The sequence below is a fragment of the Rhinatrema bivittatum genome, chromosome 12 (assembly GCF_901001135.1).
Source record: "Rhinatrema bivittatum chromosome 12, aRhiBiv1.1, whole genome shotgun sequence".
NCBI lineage: Eukaryota > Metazoa > Chordata > Amphibia > Gymnophiona > Rhinatrematidae > Rhinatrema > Rhinatrema bivittatum.
This window is the reverse complement of record NC_042626.1, coordinates 25,576,354-25,593,093: the sequence shown is the minus strand read 5'-3', so window position 1 is coordinate 25,593,093 and position 16,740 is coordinate 25,576,354. Positions and strand designations below refer to the sequence as shown.

The window sequence follows — 16,740 nt, the reverse complement described above, 5'->3', positions numbered from 1 at the left end:
GTGAATCGGTTATTTACACTTTTGAATAATAGAAGGACTAGGGGGCATTCCATGAATTAGCAAGTAGCACATTTAAGACTAATCGGAGAAAGTTCTTTTTCACTCAACGCACAATAAAGCTCTGGAATTTGTTGCCAGAGGATGTGGTTAGCGCAGTTAGTGTAGCTGGGTTCAAAAAAGGTTTGGATGGGTTCTTGGAGGAGAAGTCCATTAACGGCTATTAATCAAGTTTACTTAGGGAATAGCCACTGCTATTAATTGCATCAGTAGCATGGGATCTTCTTAGTGTTTGGGTAATTGCCAGGTTCTTGTGGCCTGGTTTGGCCTCTTTTGGAAACAGGATGCTGGGCTTGATGGACCCTTGGTCTGACCCAGCATGGCAATTTCTTATGCCTCTGTGTGAGTGAGGGAATAAGGGTACCTCTGTTTTTGTGTGTGTGTGTATGTATGAGAAAGAGAGAGGGAAAGAGGGTACCTTTGTGTATATGTATGTGAGGTGAATGAGGGTGCCTCTGTTTTTGTGTGTGAGGGTTCCTTTGTGGTGAGACAGAGGAAACTTGTATGAGAGAGTGTGTATGAGTGATATGAGTGTATGATATTTTTATCTCAGAAAACTGTACTTTGAATGCCCCTTTTCATGTAAAATCTGTTATTATAAATGCATAATTTTTACTGGATGGGCCAGGGAGGGGGGAGGCTAAGGCTGGAGCTGGGGGCCAAGGGGAGGGGCACAAGGCAGAACGTTTGCCTAAGGTGTTTAATGCCCCTTGCACTGGCCCTGGCTATGTATTTATGCTGCAAAAACCCGAGGTACAGTATCAGGAATGAAATTCTTCTAAGCTAGACAGAATGGAGGGATCTGGGGCTGATTGTATCTGATGATCTTAAGGTGGCCAAACAGGTAGATAAAGCAAAAGCAAAATCTAGAAAGAAGCTTGGCTTCATAGGAAGAGGAATGGTCAGCAGAAAAAGGGAGGTAATAAGTCCCTGGTGAGACTTCACTTGGAATACTGCATACAATTATAGGATATAAACTGGATGGAGTGAATCCAGAGGGTGGCTGATGATCAGTGGTCTTCGTTTTAAAGCATATGGGAGTGGATGGGCCATGCGGTCTTTTTCTGCGGTCTCATTTCTCTGTTTCTATTTACTTCTTTATTTGATTTACTACATGCCTTTCCAAACAGCTAAAATCAAAGAGCAAACACAGAAATATACATGTAAAATGACAGAATAAAAAACACAATATCTAAATAATTAAACTACTAATACCTAAAACAACAAACATAGTATATAGTACAATAGCATAGCTCTACATTATAATTACAATATTTAAAAAAAATCTAAAACACATCAGATAACAGGAGATTAATAAACATCATATAAAATAAAGAATTATTTTTTAAATCACATTATAACTAGTCATTGTTTTCAGCTAACCTATCCTCTTTAGGTAGGAGATTCCATAAATACTGTGCTACATAGGAAAAACCACATCTCTTTCTCTTTGTTGGACAGATTTTAAATAGAGGTGGAGTAATCGAAAGGCCTTCATTTACTGAACATAAAACCATGGAAGAAATGTACAATGATAGCAGATTCTTTAAATTTCGTGGGCCTGTTCCATGCAGGAATTTGTAGAAAGAAACAAATTCCAGCATGGCTCTTAGTTTCATGCTGTTTTCAAGGTGAAAAGCTTTTATACTGTGTTATTTTAAATTCTATAAACCCAAGAATGTTCTTATAGTAGTCAATATTCAAAGCTGGCTATTTAAGAAACTTAGGGCAGGATTCATCATTCCTCGTGGAATTATCAATCCTGCGAAAAAGGGGGCGGGCCTGCGAAAGGCCGCAGCCATTCACCCTCTGGCGGTGCGATTTCGCCAGTTGTGGTGGGGCCGGCTGCAGCCTTTCGCAGCGAATAGCGACACCATAAAAGGTGTCGTTATTCACTGCGCTACTGCCGGTGATTATGTTCCTCACATGATCGCTGGCAGCGGTGCTGCAGCCGACTCCTCCCTCCCTCCCCCCGCCCCGACTCTTCGCCTCCCCCTAATCTGCTTTATATCGCATGCGAAAAAGCTTTAGTAAATAACCCCTTTAGTTGGATATAACTTATTCGGCTAAGTTACATGGTATATTCAGTGGCATGGCTAAGCCGCTGAATATACGCATATATATTTTCGCTTAGTCTAAACTTAGCCGCATAATTTATGTGGCTAAGACTGTATATCAGTATTTAGCCACATAACTTGTACAGCTAACTCGCTCCATCCCGATCTGCCCACTAAATGCCATCAAGTTATGTGGCTATGTTTTTAACCGTATAAGTGACTTATGCAGCTAAGCAACGGCCGCTGATTATAGGTGCATATTCAACGGCCTCTACTTAGCCCCATAAGTTACACTTGTCCGGTTACATAACGCTGAACGTGCTTATTATAATATGGCTCTCTGCTTCAACGGCATGGGAGAAGACTGATACATCACGCATTTCCAGCATAGCTCCCTGCTTCAACGGCAGGGGAGAAGAAAAACAACCAATAAGGACTGTATAACATAGTCTGGGTAAAACAAATAAGCATGGGTGTAGCTTGCTTATTGCGGCGGTTACTACCCCTACTACCCCTAACTAATCAAGCTAGATATTTCACTTGGATGCAGCTCCATCACTGCTCTCTACATTAATGGTGGGGGTGGAAGGGAAATAGAACCAAGAGCTAAGAGAAACAGATAAGTATGAGAAAAAAATGTGTGAAGCTTGCTGGGCAGACTGGATGGGCCGTTTGGTCTTCTTCTGCCGTCATTTCTATGTTTCTATGATCTTTAATTGATATAAATCTGTGTCCCAAACTTCGAAACTTCCACTGCTGCTGAAATTGAAGCAATTCTAAAGAAAATCAAACCAGCCTTACACCCCATTGACATCATGCCAACAAAAACACTCCTTGCCATTCCTTCTAGGATCGCCCCTGCGATTGCTAACATCATCAACAAGTCTATTACAGAGGGAGTTTTTCCCACGCAACTCAAACATGCTATAATAAAGCCTACTCTTAAAAAACCTGACCTGGATCCCTCTGAACCGGCTAACTATCGACCAGTATCGAACCTCCCATTATTATCAAAAATCCTAGAAAAAGTCATAAACAAACAACTAACTGACTTTCTAGACGAAAATCAATTACTCTTCCCTTCACAATATGGATTCAGGAAGAATCATAGCACCGAAACCCTGCTTGTGTCCCTCTCAGATTCCATTCTAAAATCCCTTGACACTGGTCACTCTTATCTTCTCGCCCTTCTTGATATTTCCTCAGCATTTGACACTGTCAACCACATTACCCTTCTCTCTCTCCTTTCACAAATTGGCATCACCGGCACTGCTTTATCATGGATACAATCTTTCCTGGAAGATAGGACATACAGTGTCAAGGTGGGACACCAAACTTCAAAACCTAGAAACCTATCACAAGGTGTTCCACAAGGGTCCTCCCTTTCTTCAACTCTTTTTAACGTGTATCTATCTCCGCTCTGTAAACTACTGATGAAATTGGATCTCCGTCATTTCATATACGCCGACGACGTACAGATAATCATCCCCATTAATGACTCACTCTCTAAGGCCATGAAAACCTGGGAATCAGCTCTTGATGAAATAAAAAAAATCTACTCATGGAAAACTTTCTTGCAATCAACACCAACAAGACAGAACTCCTCATCATTACACCTCACAAGAACACCACCTCTAACACTTTACCTTCACCTACTTCAACCACAGACCATTTCAAGCTGAAGCATGTCCGCAGCCTTGGGGTCATGATTGATAATCACTTCTCATTGAAGAATTTCATCTCGAACACTATTAAGAGTGGCTTCTTCAAGTTACATACTCTGAAAAGGATTAAACCACTATTACATTCTCAGGACTTCCGGACTGTGTTACAAGCCACAATTCTACTAAAAATTGACTTTTGTAATGCACTACTTCTGGGTCTCCCGAAAAACACAATTCAACCCTTACAGATGTTGCAGAATGCCGCTGCTCGTTTACTTACGAACACTCGACGACATGAACACATTACACCAGCACTCATGTTCCTACATTGGCTGCCTGTATCCTACAGGATTACTTTTAAAGTTCTCTCTCTCATCCACAAATCAATTCACAACCAAGAGATGCAATGATATTCTGATCAGTTTATTTTTCACACTTCCAATAGACCAATTAGAAATATTCACCAAGCGAAATTAACTGCTCATCCTCTAAAACATATTAAACATGTATCCACCAGAGACCGCTCATTCTCCATAGCTGGTATCAAAATCTGGAACAACATGCCGTTGGACCTGCGTCTTGAATCCTGTCACAAAACTTTCAAACAAAACCTTAAAACATGGCTGTTTGAACAAGCCTTCTCTCAATGATTTCTATCTATCCTAAAATTCAGCAAGCCCATTTTATCTTATCCCTTTATTCACTTACCTGCTCCATGTTCTTACTCTCTCTATTTGTTTTTTCACATAATTCATCGATCTTACCCCTCCCCCTGTCATTCAACTTCTGTATATGGACTCTAATGTGACATAGGACTTTGCCTTTGACAGTTTATTGTTCCTGCGTAATTCTTGAATATTAATATATTATGGTTATTATAGTTAATGAAGTTAGCATATTTCCCTTGAATTCTGTTATTTTATTTATTGTAAAGCCTGTAGCGGTTTAATGTAAAGCCTGTTTCTTATAAATGTTCTACTGTTTAAACTGTTATATGTAAAGCCTGTTGCTAATTTGTTTCCCTGTAAACCGAAGTGATGTATAACTATACGTACTTCGGTATAAAAGAATCTATAAATAAATAAATAAATAAATATAAACTGCTCTTATTAAAATATTCGTGAGAATATCACTGCAGAAAATACTTTGAAGTTTCAGAAATTGAATGCAATATTTTCTCTAGCCTTTTATCCTTTTCAAGAGTTGCAGGAATTTCAACTCTTCGGCAAGTGATATAGTATTTCCAAATGACAGCAATGTAACTTGCAATGTTTTCGTTTTTTCCACTTTAGCATAGAACTTCAGTTTGATCTATTATTTTTAAGATTTATATGCTTAGAATCATAAATTCTGTTCTCTGCCCTGAAAACAGAATCAGCTTTCTCCTTTCACACACTCATGGCCCCCAGCAATAAGTATCTGCTGTTTTCTGTTTTAATTTATCATTTTTTAATTTGGTTCTGTGCATCTTTTATGCTTTAGATTTCTATTCTGCATTTCTGTTCTAATCTGCTTTTCCCAGCCTAAATTGTTAAGGCTTTAGAAATGTTATATGACTTACTTTTACTGGTGTGTCTTTCTCAAGTGTTCCAGAATTGCAGGTGGACTTTGAGAGAGAGAAAATGCATGGTTCTGCTTCTTGAAATTGTCTTTGTGTTTGCTTTAGTAATTTGATTCCATAAACTGGCTAGATGCAAGTTATGCCACGTGTGCAGTTTAATCTCTGGTGTTTGGAGTCTCATTACAATCTCTGTGCAGGCTGCCTAACTTTAGAGTTCTTACATGGATAAATGTGACCTCACTCCAGTATATCTTAAATACTTGGTTCATAAGCTACACAATGCACAGTGTAATTGCAGAAATGTAAATCATTCAGTGTTCCCTGCCATGTGTCCTGGTAGAGAACGTGGGGAAATAAAGCACCCAGATGGAAAGGAAGCAGTGTGTATCATTTTCTGAATCTGTCCTACTTCATTTTCATGTTTTTGTGTCATCTTTTTGATGAAGTGAGCAATAAGAATGCAATAATCAAAGGCATTTCCATGGGCAAAATAATGTTTTACTAGCAGAAATGGGCAGTTTGATTGCCTACCCTTTAAGGGGGTAAAAGTCCACACGTATGTCAACAACATGCGTACTTTTACCTGAATATTTTGTAGGCATTCCTGGGTAGGAGTAGACTACACAAAGAACAGGTGGAAGTTCATGCGAATGCTCTCACCGGTCACCAGCAGGACCCTCCACGATCTGATATGGAACACACAGCTCAGAGCCAGACACTTGCAGGAAAAAGCATCTTTATTCCATACCTCAGTGCTCACGTCACACTTACAGCTTTTGGTTTCTGTCCTAAGATAGGCCCACCCCAGTAGCATACATTGGTAGTCACTCACAGGCCAGCCCAGTTCCCAGGGCTATGCAGAGTCTGTTTCCCAGCTGTACGATTGCAGATTCAAAATCCCTAACAGAAGGCCGGGGCCATCTCTGCATACCTGGTTGTCACCCTCAGGTCAGCCCAATTTTCCTAGGCTTTATCTGCCTACTTCCCAGCTTACCTCTGCAGATTCCAAGTCCAAAGGTTGTAGGCATCTGGTTCCGAGTCTGGGTCATCCCTCTCTCCTGGCTCCCCTCTGTCTGAAAGGCAGCATTTTCTCCCTGAGGAGACGTACTGTAATTAGCCTCACTTGTGTTTTCCAATTATTACCACACCTTTCTGTGATTGCTACCTTCTTCTTAATTTGTTCTCTACCAAAGATTTCCAAAGTACAATTACCAGCAGCCCTCTGCTTCTTGTTCCTTCTGGATTTATAACACTCTAGCCCATTTTTGTTCACTTTTTCTTTCGGCCTTAAGACAATGTCCCCCCTGGGACTCCCTTCTTTCACCAGAATACTTTTGAGGAGGGAAAAAATCATAGCAGGACCATCCATATAGTTTTGCTTTGATTATTGTGAACACCCTGCAGGGAAGTTTGATTTATCTAGCCCTAAACGACCATAAAGTTCCTTCTACAAAAAGGAAGACCAGGTCTCTGTCCTATAGAAACATAGAAATGACGGCAGAAGATGACCAATCGGCCCATCCAGTCTGCCCAGCAAGCTTCACACTTCTTTTTTTCTCATACTTATCTGTTTCTCTTAGCTCTTTGGTTCTATTTCCCTTCCACCCCCACCATTAATGCAGAGAGCAGTGATGGAGCTGTATCCAAGTGAAATATCTAGCTTGATTAGTTACTGGGGTAGTAACCGCCGCAATAAGCAAGCTACACCCATGCTTATTTGTTTTACCCAGACTATGTTATTCAGCCCTTATTGGTTGTTTTTCTTCTCCCCTGCCGTTGAAGCAGGGAGCTATGCTGGATATGCGTGAAGTATCCGTTTTTCTTCTCCCCTGCCGTTGAAGCAGAGAGCTATGCTGGATATGCGTGAAGTATTAGTTTTTCTTCTCCCCTGCTGTTGAAGTAGAGAGCTATGTTGGATATGTATTGAAAGTGAAGTATGCATTGAAAGCCACATTATCTATCAACAAATATTGAATAAGCCTAATAATTGGTAATACCTATAGCTTATGAACTCTTCGTTAATTTTACATACTCTTGCCCATCCCTGTTATTTATTTATTTATTTTAAATATGGAGATGGCAGGCCTCCATCCTTCCGCTCCGTGAAGGTGGAACACCAACCACTGGCATCCCGCTCCGTGAATTACTTGCAAATTACTGGCATCCCGCTCCTCTGAAATACTTGCAAATTCTGGGGCAATAATCAAAGTTATTTAGTAGTTACTACCACCGCTGCTATTTGACATTTCCATGGTGGCACTAGGCATACGCAGCTCAGGGGTAAACATAAATATGCCTTTTGAAAATTGCCTTCACGCCTACCCCGGGTATGTGAGTAAAGGTTTTTGTGCTGTTTCACAGCTTGTATATTTTTACCCAACACACAATAAAAAGTAGGCAGTGTTGGGTGAGGGGAGTGAAATCTCATGCTGACATTTCATTTTCATATCTCTGAGCTTACCTTGCACTTGTTTCCATGTAGGGACAAAAGTACAGGAGAACAGATGCACCCACATCGCATGCACCAGCCACATTTTCAAATTTCCTTTTGAAAATGAGCTTGCAGTCCGACTAACAAGCACCATGGGGAGACTCAATATTGACTTCCTTATATTCCCTCTTAATCTTCTTATATGAGGAGAAGGGTGTTACACCTACATTACTCATCTGTGATAATGGTGCCTGCCTGTGGTGCACCATCTCATGGAGGCTAAATCTAATTGTTAAAAAGAAATTGGTATTCCCTGCATCCATCCATTAGAACTGAATTCTAATTTCTGACTTCCATCTCATACCATGTTACTGTTACGAGCGCGCACGGGCGCGGTCGTCTCGAGCTGGTGGTGAGCCCTTGGGCCACGGCGAAAGCTAGGGAGGAGCCCCAGCCACACCGTGGGAGGTGAGCTGGGCAGGCATGTGAGCCAGGCGGGTACAGAAGCAGGCACAGAGTCTGACCCTCAGCCAGACCTGCACGCCCATGGTAGCCAACACTGGGAAGTTGACTGATGAACGGTCCTCCGACTGTTCCCGGTCCTTTCGGACCTGCCGCTGGGTATGGCAATGGGCAGCAGGCCGGACAGAGGCGAGAGCAGACAGAGTCCTTTACACAGAAGACGTCAGATGGGGCTGAAGCAGACATCCAAGACAGGCTGAAGCAAGACGTTGAAGAGGAGGGCTGGAAGGAGACACGGGCACTGTCCCTGAGGGCGCCCTACTCAGCCCACCCACGGGACTGAGTCACGGACCACCCCGTCCCCTACGCGCCCTACACAGCCCAGGAAGGCTGGTCGCGGACCATGCGGGGAGCAGGAGAGTGCAGGGAAGATCCAGGCGAGCAGGAACTCCGATGCTGGGATACTGACATCCGAAGCCCCTTCAGCTGGCAGGCAGGGAAGCTCCAGAGCGCAGGGAAGAATCCCACCTGTTGGCCACCCCAGGGCCCAACAGGCCAGAATGCTCAGGAGCCAGACAGGACGTAGGGCTGAACAAGCAGAACTGGATCAGGATCAGGCAGCTGCAGGATCAGACATCAGGTAACACGTCAAGGCAGACATCAGGTAACACGTCAAGGCAGACATCAGGATAAGACAGGACAAGGAGCCATCAATACATGGAGGACCTGGATCAGCAAGGTTACAGGCAACTGTAATGCTCACTCCGAAGGCAAGTTGCAAGTGACAAAGAAGGTCCTTAAATACTGGAGGTTGTAGGCAACTCCCTAGGAGGAGCTTGCCAGGACCGCCCCTCGCTGGTCCTATAAGTAAGGTGGAGAGCTGTGGGCCAGCCCCTAGGGAAACGGGCGTGGCAGGAACAGGAAGTCCAAACGCTGGCATGCAAGCCACAGGCACAGCTAGGCCTCTCAGGCCCTGGAGCAAGTCCCGGGTGGAACACAGGCGAGGCCCTGGCTACGGAGCGGCCTCCGGGAGAAGGTGAGAGACCACCTGTAGCGCAGCAACAGGGGGGATCGTAACAGTTACTTCAGCTCTTCTTGATCCCATTATTCTTCTGTCTGCCTCCCTCTCATGTTTACCTATAAACATGTTACTAAGGCAAGCCCAAACCTAGATCTATTACTGCTTACCAAAATAGTATTTCAGGGAGAGTTTCTTTTTTAAAAAAAATTATTATTTATATTCCATCTTTCATGACACTTCAAAGCAAATTACAATTTATTTATTTATTTATATTCTTTTTTATACCAAAATATAGCAGGCTGCCTTCAGCCCGGTTTACATTGTAACAACAGTTTCATACAGTGAACAGTTATAAATTATAAATATAACACCAAACTAAGAGAAAAATGTGGTTATATAACGTCTCAGCAAAAGTAGATTATAACATTTTTTTTATTTTTTTTTTAGAAAGAGACAATTCAGTACTATTGGTATTTCCCTATCTCCAGAGGCTTACAATCTAAGAATTATATTTACCCAGCTACATCAGGTGTTTACTGCGTGGTAAACATAGAAACATAGAAATGATGGCAGAAAAAGACCAATCGGCCCATCCAGTCTGCCCAGCAAGCTCCCATACTTATCTGTTTCATCAACCACCAAATTCAGGGCCCTTCTTGGTAACTGTATGATTCAAATTTCCTACCATCCCCTGTCATTGATGCAGAGAGCAATGTTGGAGATGCATCAAAGATGAGCTTAAGGCTTAATGGTTAAGGGTAGTAACCGCCGCATCAAGCAAGTTACCCTGATGTTTGTTTACCCAGTCTGCACAGATCAATGCCCTGTTGGATGTTGTCTGCATGTGAATCCTGTTTTCCCTGATAACAGAAGTATGGAAATGAGCTGCTTTGCCCCATTTTGACATTTTCAGGTTTGGTCTCCATGGCTACAATGGCTAATTATTCAACATCTGGTAAAATTCTGCTTATTCCCATCTCTGATCACACAGAGTAATGAGTATTGCCTACATCTGAAATTTCAGCCATTGGCTGTGTTGCGACCGTCGCTGCCTGATGTCTCCACCCCGCCCTCCTTACCTCATTGGCGACTCCCTCTTGCTCAAGTGGAAGCTTGGCTGCCATGGCGTCTCTCTGCCATTTTCCTCCGGCATCCCCGGAGCGGCTTGACGCTGCAATCTGCCAAGATTCACAAGGGCCTAAGGGCACGCGCACGGCGCGGCCCTGACTGATGTACCTGCAGTGGCGCGAACCTCAGGGGCATCCCCCTGAGATGACATCATCAGCACCGGATATATAAGGTCTCAGAAATCGCTAACTAATCGAGTTAGCAAAGGATCGTTTTACGTTCTAAGCTACTCTGCCTCCTTGGACTTACCAGGGGTACCTGCTCCTCAAGAGCCTCGCTCTCTCTTTGTTTTTCAGGTCAGTCAGGAACCGGTACTCGCTCCTCGGGGGCCCATATTCCCGGACTGGTTGCTGCAGTGAATACCTATTCTGCCTGGAAGTCATCGCTGCCTACTACACCAGTGAGCTATCTTCTCTCCCTCAGAGCTTTCCCTGGAACCAGGTACTCACTCCTCGAGGGCCTAACTTATTCCATCACCTGGACTACTGCTAGAGACTATTGTGAGTGTTACCAACAAGGCTCTGTTCCTGAACTCTGCATACCCTGCCTACTCACTATATTCAGTTTCTCTACAGCTCAGTTATCTAGGATCACTGTTCCAGTTCCTGAGGGACTACAGCCTGCCGGGCACTTCCAGCTCACTACTGCCACCTCTGGTGGTTCTATATACTGTTAATAAAAGAACTAGTGTGTGTCTGTCTGCATACTCTGAGCCTGACCGGTGGTCCCTGTCAGGATCTTCCCCTGGGGTGTGGTCATCTGCCACCGGCCCAAGGATCCACCCACAACTACCTCTAACGCCAACAGATTGCTACTTCTTGCAACGGATTACTAACAGGCTGAGTCTGCATGGATGTTGAAATCAAACTAGTATTTTCTCTACAGTTGTCTTCTGAGATTGGCATAGCTTTCCTAGCATCCAGAAAATGCTCTACAATATCTTATAACTTCAAATGGAAAAGGTTCTCTATCTGGTTGTCTACTCCAGTGGTTCTCAAATCAGTCTTCAGGGACTGCCTGGCCAGTCTGGTTTTCAGGAAATGCATATTCTTTAAGGATATCCTGAAAATCTGACTGGCCAGATGGTTCCAGAGGACTGGGTAGAGAGCCACGTCTCTAATCTACAAACTTATCCATTTACCTTTTTTGTTTCTGTGTTATTTCCATACCTTTTTAAACCCTTTTCAATCAAGATTGAAGACTAACTTTGTTATAGTTCATCTCACTGTTATAGCAGCAAACCCTGAACATTTCCCATTTCTCCTCAAGCTACAGTTGCCCTACTCAAGAAAGGCCTAAATCATTTTAAACCTCCCATTAAAGATCCTCTTGAACCCTGGGATCTAAACGTAGTTCTAAAGCTGCCATTTAAACTTATGGCCAAAGCAGAACTGAAGTTCCTCATTTGGAAAGTTTTATTCTTAATAGAAGTTACAAGCTTTGGTATCAAAGTTATGCTCAGATTCTCTCAACAGAATGGATTTGAAAATTCATTAAAAATTTCTAACAAAAGTTGTCTTTCATTTACATAAATCTATTGTGTTGCCAACATATTTTCCAAGGCTGCCCTCCAATAAGGGCGATCAGGCTTGTTGTACGTTTGACAACAGCTTAGTTATTCCATTTATAAAGGATTAGCTCCTACAGAAAATCTTCACAATTTTCGGCCGCTTTCAGCCCAGACAATAAGGGTTTTTCAGTTGCAATCATTGCATCTCCTATGCTTTAATCAATCAGGACTCCGAGTAAAAGTGGAAGCCCATCAAGTGAGGGCTATAGCAGCTCCCTAGCACATCTTTGCACTGCCGCCACAGAAGATATGCATAAGGCCTATGACATTTGGTCTTCTGCTTTACCTTTACTGCTCATTACAACCTAACAAATGCTTCGCCTCAAGACAGCAGTTTTGGACCAGCAGTTTAACTTTTAAAGAGCTTATTTAACTGATTTCTTCAACTCTCCTTACATCCTCTGGCATTATATGGCTTCCATGTCCTTCTGTAACGTATATCCCAGCAATTCTCATCATGGATACCTGTGAGATGGGAAGTGCCACAGGGGTCCTGTTTGTCACCAGTTCTATTTAATATCTATTGGCTTCCCCTTGGTGAAAAATTGGAACAATTAGGGATTTCTTTTTCAAAGTTTATGCGGATGATGTTCAACTACTGTTCCTATTTTGCACCACCATGGAGGATACTTTTGCTCCTATTTTCAACACATTGCAGCAGGTGAATCTCTGGAAGAGGGAGAGTCATTTGCCACTGAATGTCTCAAAGATCTCTCTCGTTCTTTGCCTCCTGCTTCTAACTTTGCAATTTGCTCATGATGATACCTTGACTCCATTTTCAGATTCAGTTAGAAATCTTGGATTGCGATTTGATTCTACCTTTTTCTTTTTACCCCCAAGTTAAGAAAGTAGTTAAAGTAGGATTCTTCAAGCTGAGATGGTTACGGAAATTGCAATATATCTTGGATAAATGTCGCTTTCAGTCTGTTATTCAATCACTTGTACTAACAACATTGGATTACTGGAATGCTTTGTATTCTAGGCCACTAGAAGGCCACTTAAGAGCCTGGTAACGATTATTAAATACAGCAGCCAGATTGGTTTTGGGCTGCTCTTTCAGGGAACATAGCATATCTCACCAGTGCTGCAAGCTCTTCACTGGCTGCCAGTTTAAGAATATGATGCTGGTGCATCATCTGCTACATGACGAGGGCCCCATTTATTTGAAAGATGGGATTAACCGATATTGTCCATTCTGCAACCTAAGATCTGTAACTACTCAGTAGTTAACTGTTCCCAGCGTTAGATCTGTAAAACTGAAGAAGACCTGTGCCTGGGCTTTTTCAAGAATAGCTCCTGTATTATGGAAACACCTTCCTCTATTTCTGCCCCAGATCTAGGATTATAAACTGTCTCGAAGCAGTTCAAAGCCCACTTGTTTTGTAAAACTTTTTCAGTTTTATGAGTTATGATATTGTGGAATGTAAATGCATGTAAATAAATAAATAAATAAATAAATAATTGCTTTCATGGAACCCTTAACTTGGGAGTCCCCATTTGTATGGCTGATACTTGTCCTGCTTGTCCATGGACAAAATAAAGTTGCTCACCTGTAACTGTTGTTTTCCATAGACAGCAGACTACATCAGCCACACAATGCCACTTTCTTTCCCCTTAAAGCTGAAGATCAGCCTTCTACAATGCTTGAGGAGGCTCACGTTGGTGGTGGCTGTGCAGGATTACCCTGAGAGAGCTATTGGATAACATCACACACTTGTGTGGCTGATTTCTCCTCCTGTCTACAGAGAATGCCTGTTGCAAGTGAGCAACTTTGCTAAGTCTGCAGAGAAAAGGACCTATGGAACATCCAACAATCCAGAGAGCTCTGAAAACTGGATCCATAACTGTGTGCACAGTGCCACAAGGCTTTTTTTTGTGGGTTAGAGAAATGCTTCACCTCCTCATTCCACCAGTGCATTCTTATTAGTGATGATGACAGAGTGCCATCTGCTGGCACAAAAGAACAATTTCTGAATCGGTACTAGATTAATTTACTAAAGTATTTTACAACTTTTAACCCACAGAATGCCAGTGCAGTAAAGTATTCTGTCAGCCGGCCCTGGTACCTGAGGGCTCACGCTAAGGGGAACGTGGGCTGCTATTGGCAAAGCTCCAGTAGGGCCTCTGCTCCAGCCAGCTCCGCATGCCTATGGTGAGGACCTGCAGGACTCTTCCCTGCAGGTTGCACCAACTCGGCACAAGGATCCACAGTTGTAAAAGAGCAGTAACATTGACTAATGAGTTACATAAAGTGTTTTTAATAAGAGTTTGTTTCATTGGTTTGTTTCATTGGTTGAATCAAAATGCTGCCTCAAAGAGCCAAGTTTCATCAATTTCTGAGTCTGAGTCTGATGTAAGATGGTAAGGAGTTCCATAGGATCAGGACTGATCCTGCAAAGGTTTTCTTACTGCTACTGGTGAGACTCAATTATTTTTGGGGATGGAGAATCCAGAGGTGCCCAAGTTGTGATGCAAAAGTCTAGGCAGTATGGGGTGGATTTTAAAAGGGATACGCGCTTAATATAAGCGCATAACCCTTTAAAACCCCTCCTGCGCACGCCGAGCCTATTTTGCATAGGCTCAGCGATGCGCGCATGTCCCTGGGCTTGAAAAAAGGGGAGGGGTGTGGGCGGGGCGGTCTGGGGGCGGGGCCGGAGCCTCCAGGTATATCAGCCTTTTGCTGCTCTGCCCGGGATCGCGGGCCGGTCGTCAGCCAGCAATCGCAACCTACGCCTGCCCAGAGGCAGGCACAACTTATAGGATAAAGGTAAGGGGGGGGGGGGTTTAGGTAGGGCTGGGAGGTGGGTTAGGTAGGGGAAGAGAGGGGAAGGTGGGGGGGGTGCGGAAGGAAAGTTCCCTCAGAGGCTGCTCTGATTTCGGAGGGGCTTCGGAGGGAACGGAGGAAAGCTGCGTGGCTCGGCACGTGCAAGTTGCACAATTGTGCACCCCCTTGCGCGCGCTGGCCCTGGATTTTATAACATGCGTGCGAATGCGTGCGCATGTTATAAAATCGGGTGTACATTTGTGTGCGCCGGGTTGTGCGCACAAATGTACGCCCGCTTACCTTTTAAAATCCGGCCCTATATAGGGGGTGTGTAAAAGGTTAGGCTGAGTGGTTATATATATTGGGCCAGATTTTCTAAGCTATGCGCGGGCGTAGATTTGTGCGTGCAACCCAGCGCGCACAAATCTGCACCCGATGTTATAACATGCACGCACAGCCGCGTGCAAGGGAGTGCACACTTGTGCACCTTGGGGCGGATTTTAAAAGGAGCGCGAATAGCCTACTTTTGTTTGCGCTCCAGGCGCAAACAAAAGTACGCTGGATTTTAGTAGATACGCGCGGAGCCGCGCGTATCCACTAAAATCCTGGATCGGCGCGCGCAAGGCTATGGATTTTGTATAGCCGGCGCGCGCCGAGCCGCGCAGCCTACCCCCGTTCCCTCCAAGGCCGCTCCGAAATCGGAGCGGCCTCGGAGGGAACTTTCCTTTGCCCTCCCCTCACCTTCCCCTCCCTTCCCCTACCTAACCCACCCGCCCGGCCCTGTCTAAACCCCCCCTTACCTTTGTCGGGGGATTTACGCCTCCCAGAGGGAGGCGTAAATCCCCGCGCGTCAGCGGGCCTCCTGCGCGCCGGGACGCGACCTGGGGGCGGGTCCGGAGGGCGCGGCCACGCCCCCGGGCCGTAGCCACGCCCCCGGGCCCGCCCCCGGAACGCTCCGACACGCCCCGAAAACGCCGCGCGGTTCGGGCCCGCCCCCCGACACGGCCCCCGACACGCCCCCTCCGAAAACCCTGGGACTTACGCGAGTCCCGGGGCTCTGCGCGCGCTGGTAGGCCTATGTAAAATAGGCTTACCGGCGAGCAGGGCTCTGAAAATCCGCCCCCTTGTGCGCACCGAGCCCTAGGGGAGCTCCGATGGCTTTCCCCGTTCCCTCTGAGGCTGCTCCGAAATCAGAACTTTCCTTTCGCCCCCCCGCCCCCCAACCCTATCTAAATCCTCCCCTACCTTTATTATTTAAGTTGCGCCTGCCTGGCAGGTGTAGGTTGCGCGCGCACTGGCCGAGTGCCGGTGCGTGATTCCTCGGTCTAGCAGGCCTTCAGAGGCCTCTGGCCGCGCCCATGCCCCGCCCCTTTTTTCAAGACCTGGGACATATGCGCATCCTGGTGCTTACGTGCGTCCCCGAGCCTATGCAAAATAGGCTTGGCGCGCGCAGGAGCGGGTTTTCGGGGTTGCATGCGTAATATACACGCGTATCCGTTTGAAAATCCGCCCCATTATGTTTGGTAAAAGCAAAACTTAATTTACTAAATGTAGTGAATATATGGTATATAACCAAGAAAGAGACGTATCACATAGCAGCACAGCAATATTTCATAAATCAATACAAATAAATAAGATTATTATAATACAGACAGAAATAAGGAAAGAATTTATACAGAAAATACTCTGATCGTAGGTCTTCCTCGCTATGGATATTATATATATATATATATATATATATATATATATATATACATAATTGCGAGAGTACAAAAAGTAAAGGAACAATATAATCTAATAAGCAAAAGTTACTAATATTTTATTACAAAAAACAATGTCACAAATCTTTACTTGGTTTTAGTTTCAGTTGTGCATTGGCAGGAAAGAAGGCAAGCCTTTATTGCTGAACTTTGAGAACTGTTTGCTCGATTGTCGGGATAAGCATACATGAGCTGAGTTAACTCATCTCTGGACTCATGCCGTGTTAAACACTGCTAGTGATCCTTTAGATATGAAGATCTATTT

At 44.3% G+C, this 16,740-nt stretch overlaps 1 protein-coding gene across 1 annotated transcript in view; it reads right to left on the bottom strand.

Moving 5' to 3' along the window:
* Window positions 1-4,509, bottom strand: part of LOC115074011 (NXPE family member 4-like) — a 39,944-nt gene extending 35,435 nt beyond the window's left edge. Inside the window, exon 1 of the mRNA XM_029573077.1 lies at window positions 4,487-4,509. Within this exon, the coding sequence (XP_029428937.1) occupies window positions 4,487-4,495 (9 nt within the window). The 5' untranslated portion in view covers window positions 4,496-4,509. The remainder of the gene's footprint in view (window positions 1-4,486) is intronic.
* Window positions 4,510-16,740: the final 12,231 nt, after the last annotated feature.